The sequence below is a fragment of the Equus quagga genome, chromosome 15 (assembly GCF_021613505.1).
Source record: "Equus quagga isolate Etosha38 chromosome 15, UCLA_HA_Equagga_1.0, whole genome shotgun sequence".
Lineage (NCBI taxonomy): Eukaryota > Metazoa > Chordata > Mammalia > Perissodactyla > Equidae > Equus > Equus quagga.
The window spans coordinates 81,231,605-81,236,933 of NC_060281.1; the positions used below are offsets into that span (position 1 = coordinate 81,231,605).

Below are 5,329 nucleotides of genomic sequence, written 5' to 3' on the forward strand. Positions count from 1 at the left end.
TTGCTGAGCTCACCTGTGACCGCCCAGCTCGAGACAATAGACTTGCCTCCCGCTACGCCCAGCAAGATAGCAGACCCACTACCTGTTGTGTCTGTCAAGTGCTGTGCCGACAGGGCAATCTTGTGACTATTGTGGGAGGGACATTTCAATCATATGTGAAACACCCTCTTTGAGGGTATATAACCATCCTGTATACCCCCACTTCTTTGGAGTGCTCTGTTCCTTTGTGGAAAGACTCTTCCGGGTTATAATCCTAAGATTTAAGCTCAGAATAAACTCACCCAAATTTTCGTTTATAGATTGGTTATGGATTATTTTCATCAACATATGTTTGATAGGCCATAAGTCAGGCTTTTTAGTTCAAGCTGAATCCGTTTCAAACTTGGTTACCCCATATACCTCAGTGTGAAAATCTCTGATCATTTCTAAATATGCTTGGGGAAAAAACCCAGCTTCTGGCCCTGCCAGCAAGGCTGCTTCCCTCTCTGACAGAAGCCCCCGCTACTGTGGTGTTAACTGAATCTGGCTCTCAGCACATTTGCTGGTCCCTGGCCGGGCCTTTACTCGTTGCAACCGCTGTCTCCTGCTCGGAAAGCTGCAGGTCTCAGCTCAGTGCCCTTGCTCTGAAAGGCTTTCTCCTTCCTCATTTTCCAGCCAGTGACTCTATGTGTAGCTTCTGTATAGGTCTATTTACTCCTAGGCAATTACCCAAGTGAAATTAATATCTATATCCACACTAAAGCTTGTACCTGAAGGGATATAGTGACTTTACTCGTAATTGCACCAAACAGGAAACAACCCAAATGCCCCTCACTGGGCGAGTGGGTAAATAAACTGGGGGACATTCATACAAGGGATGCCTCCTCTGTAATAAAAAGAACAAACAACTGATCCAAGCAACATGGATAATATCTTAAGAGCATTATGCTAAGTGGAAAAGGCCAGACACAAAAGCCTATATATTGTATGATTGCATTTATAAGAAGTTCTGAGAAAGACAAAACTATCGGAACAGGAAACACATCATCGGTTGCCAGGGCTGGGTGAGTGGGGGACAGCTGATGACTAAGAGGCTTGGGGGAATTTTGTGGGGTGACAGAACTGTTCTGGATCTTGACTGTGGTGGTGGTCACCCAACTGTGTACCTCTGTTAAGACTTGCAGAACTGTACACTAAGGAGATTCAGAACAAAGCCCCCAGCCTCACGGAGCTTTCCATTCCATCCGGGAAGACAGTAAACAAAAACTAGGAGCAATAATAGAAACGAACATTTATTCAGAGCATGGAAGCACTTCTCACACGTCCTCTCAATTAATCCTCATGGGGCTCTCATGGCATATGTTTTATAGTCCCCATTGTACAGATGAGGCAATTCAAGCCCAGAGAGGTTAAGTGACCTGTAGGAGCCACACAGTTGGAGTGGAGGAGACAGAAATGGAAGCCGGGGTCGGACTGCAAGAACTCATGCTCCTATCTGCGACAATAGGCCGGTGACCCAACTCCCTGTCAGAATGCCAAATTAATCCTTAGGGAGAGGTGACGCCGAACAACAGCTCCCAAACCCCAGATGTTCCTTAAGAGATGCAGAACAAGCAGTTACATAGAAACAAGCAGTGCTTGCACTGCGCCGGGAAGGCCAACAGGTGGCGCCAGGAGGCCGCCCACCACCTCGTTTTGCAAATTCGCCCGCCTCTCGGTTTGCGTCGGAAATCGACCCGGAAGCAGTACTGCGGGCCGGGTGAGTGCTTTCTCTCTCCTGCGCGCCCTCCCTGCAGCGTTTGCAGGACTGGGAGCTGCGCGGGTGCTGTCCGCGGTTTTAAAGAGAACCCCTGCCATCCCCCCCCAACCCCACCCCCTCCCCCACCCCGCGCACGAGTCAAAATTCTTCTTTTCTATCAGAATTCGGCGTGCGCCTGTTTGACCACGTTTAACTGGTTTCCATTTAGATTCAGAATCATCGATTTGAGGATCACCGTACTTACCTATTTTAATCCTGGCGTGGGAGGGCCGGTCAGTTACGGGTGGGAAGGAATTAGCGACACTGCTTTTCTGGGTGACGTGGAGCAAACCCCTTCTCCTCTCCCGGTGTCAGTTTCCCCATCTATAAAAGTGACCGTTTGGATCACACAGTTTCCAAATTTGCCGGTGGCATGTGAATTCCCAGGGGTGGTTTCTTTAAAAACAGATTCCTGGGGGTGGGATGCAGGCAATTGGGCTTTTGCAATATAGCCAGCTGATTCTGATGCATTGCCAGGAGAGGAGTGGGGGGCCCCCGGACCATCCCGGGGACCCTTCCAGCTTTAACGTCCTCTACTTCCTCTCTAGGACATGGTGTTAAACATGGAAACTTAGACACAGTGAGGTGTGCCGCTGTGGCACCACTTTGCCACCGAGCAGATTTTTGCATCTGGGTGAGACCCTGGGCAATCTCTGTCTTTGCCCTGCACCAGCTCCCAAGTCTTTGCTTTGTGGAGACAGGATGGACAGATTCCTGGTGAAAAGCGCTCCCCGGGGCCTTTTGGGAAAGAGGCAGCCAGCGCAGACCGGAGGAGGCCCAGCAGCATTGGGAGACGGGGAGGAAAGCAGCAGGAAAAGGCCCAGGAGAGAAACTCCGGAGAACGGAGTGGACATGGCAGGGCTCAGCTGGCAGCGCATTCGAGCCGAGGGCCTGGACTGCGATTACACAGTCCTGTTTGGCAAAGCCGAAGCAGACGAGATTTTCCAGGAGTTGGAGAAAGAAGTGGAATATTTCACAGGTAAGCAGAGGACTGCATGGCGTGTGCTGAAGGCTTGTTGGATAGAACTGGGGGTCTGCATTTAGAGAAATCTGAACTCGGGGGCCATTGGTTACTGATGAGTTTGTTAACTGATTCAACACATATTCCCTGGGCACCTCTGGGCCAAGCTCCTCGCTAGGCACTTGGGATATAAACTGGAAAAAAACAGGATTGCCTGCCCACTAGGAGCTGACATGACCAGAGCCAGTCTCTGCCTGGCTACTGATTAGAATCATCTGGGAAAATTGGAGGAAAAAAGGATGCTGGGTTCTACCCAAGACCCACTGAATCAGAGTAGCTCGAGGTGCAGCCCGGGCATCAGCGTCTTTAGAAAGCTTCCTGGTGATTCTAATGTGCAGCCAAGGCTGAGAACCCCTGGTCAAACAGGAGAGATGGCAAATAACCAGGTAATCCGTGCGCACAGGCGTTCCCAGCACCACCTGGAGGACTTTGTTGCTTGTGGGAACTCAGATTGCTGGGCACACCCCGCAGTCTAGCATCTGAGTTTCCAGGTGATGCTGCAGGTCTGGGGACCACACACAGAGAGGCAGTGCAATGTGGCAGGCACTTAGAGGCATAGAGGAGCCCACAGGAGACCCCAGCCTACAGCCTGAGCTGCGTTAGCTCCATCTTTCATGGGCCCCACAACCTTAGGCCCCACAGTTGGCAAAATCACCCTTGTGTGTGACCTGACTTCATCATACTTGCATTTCAGCCTCTTTATTCTGCCTGTCCTGTAGGTAAGGCAATTAAGTTAGTGCTTTTAAAGAAATCGGACAAGACCATGTTTCTCTAAGCCTAGGACGAGAATCGCTGTTCTTACGTGAACATCTTGGCTGAGCCGTAATGATTTTCGAGAAGGGGGTCCTGGGTTAGGGCATTCAGTGTTACTCCTGTTTTTCTTCCCTTTCCATCCTGAATACTTAGGGAACGAGTGTGGGGCGCCCGCCTGCCTGGTTTCCTGAGCTGCCATGTTTCATTTGTGCAGGTGCACTGGCCAGGGTGCAGGTGTTTGGGAAGTGGCACAACGTGCCAAGGAAGCAGGCGACGTACGGCGACACTGGGCTGACCTACACCTTTTCGGGCCTCACTCTGTCCCCGAAGCCCTGGATCCCAGTGCTGGAGCGCATCCGGGATCGTGTTTCTTTGGTGACTGGAAAGACCTTCAACTTTGTGCTCGTCAACAGGTGACACCCTGCCTATTTTGTAGTTTTTAGACCAGTGGACTGAATTTTATAAATCTTCCATTTCTCCCAAAAGGAAGAGGTTAGGATTCCACCATATTTTATTCGTTTGTACCACAAATAATGCTTTAGTGTACGAGGGAGGTGGGAGAGGAACCGCACCAGCAGTCAGTCGTGAGCAGGCGTGGAGCTCACGCCACAGTGGGGAGTGAGAGAGGATTGATGAGCACACAGTTAAACACGATCATTGCAGACATTTACAAGTATCTTGAAGAAAATGAACCAGGCTGATTTGACTAAGAATGGCCAGGAGGAAGGGGTCTGGGTTTAGGGAGGGTTTCTCAACAGCAGTGCTATTGTTTTGCGCCAGATAATTCTGAGGTGGGGGCCGTCCTGGGCATCGTAGGATGTGGCCTCCACCCACTAGATGCCAGTAGCGCCCCCTCCCCAGTCATAGCACCGGAAGGCTCTCCAGACATTGCCCAGTCCCCTAAGGTGGGGGCAGACCCGCCCTGGTTGACAACCTCGGGTTTAGGGGAAGGCGGTCAGAGGAGGGCTCAGTCAGGTGGTGACATTTGAGCTGATAACTGAATGGAGACAGAGCGTGAGCCACACAGAATGTGGAGCAAGAGCCGTGGAGCTCGGAGGGTCTGTGGAGTGGAAACCCCATGGATACTGCCAGAAAGCAGTGGTTCGGGGCAGGGGGTATGGGCCGGGCTCAGACTGCGAGGAACACAGATTTCACTCTAGGTGGAGGGAGAAACCATTTTATGCGATAAAGGTTTACGTGGATCAACAAGGAGAGTCTTTGGGTGTGTGAGGTTGTAAAGCGTATGATCAAATAGGACTAGGTAACCGAGTGAAACTGCTCCAGGCTCGGCTGCTCTGTAGCAGCAGAGGCGGCCCTCCGGCCCTGGGGGGGACAGCATGCTCGGAGCCCGGTTCTGCATCATGAGGAAACGAGGACCCTGCAGTTGCTGGCACGCCTTGGGGGGTGCTGTTCCGTGGACGGGCTCGCTCTCCCGTTGCAGGTATAAAGATGGCCGAGACCACATTGGCGAGCACCGAGATGACGAGAGAGAGCTGGCTCCTGGGAGCCCTATCGCCTCCGTGTCCTTTGGGGCCTGCAGAGACTTCTTCTTTCGGCACAAGGATGCTCGAGGGAAAAACCCTTCCCGGCGGGTGGAGGCAGTCAGGCTTCCGCTGGCCCACGGGAGCTTACTTATGATGAACCCCCCCACCAACACTCACTGGTACCACAGCCTCCCCGTCCGGAAGAAGGTTCTGGCTCCACGGGTCAATCTGACATTTCGTAAAATTGTGCCGACTAAAAAGTAAACTTCTTGTTAACAGTTAGTACTTCTGTTT

General features: G+C 51.7%; 1 protein-coding gene across 3 annotated transcripts; it reads left to right on the top strand.

The window, feature by feature from the left end:
* Positions 1 to 1,688: 1,688 nt before the first annotated feature.
* ALKBH2 (alkB homolog 2, alpha-ketoglutarate dependent dioxygenase) lies at positions 1,689 to 5,317 on the top strand. Of its 3 annotated transcripts, none has more exons than XM_046640545.1 (4): positions 1,689 to 1,738; positions 2,326 to 2,756; positions 3,766 to 3,964; positions 4,993 to 5,317. In XM_046640545.1, the coding sequence occupies exons 2-4, from the start codon at positions 2,480 to 2,482 to the stop codon at positions 5,297 to 5,299; spliced, it is 783 nt and encodes a 260-aa protein (XP_046496501.1). In that variant the 5' UTR covers positions 1,689 to 1,738; positions 2,326 to 2,479; the 3' UTR covers positions 5,300 to 5,317. The 3 variants fall into 3 exon arrangements, with proteins under 3 accessions (XP_046496501.1, XP_046496497.1, XP_046496498.1); XM_046640541.1 differs by lacking the exon at positions 1,689 to 1,738 and adding an exon at positions 1,830 to 2,010; XM_046640542.1 differs by lacking the exon at positions 1,689 to 1,738 and adding an exon at positions 1,834 to 1,974.
* Positions 5,318 to 5,329: the final 12 nt, after the last annotated feature.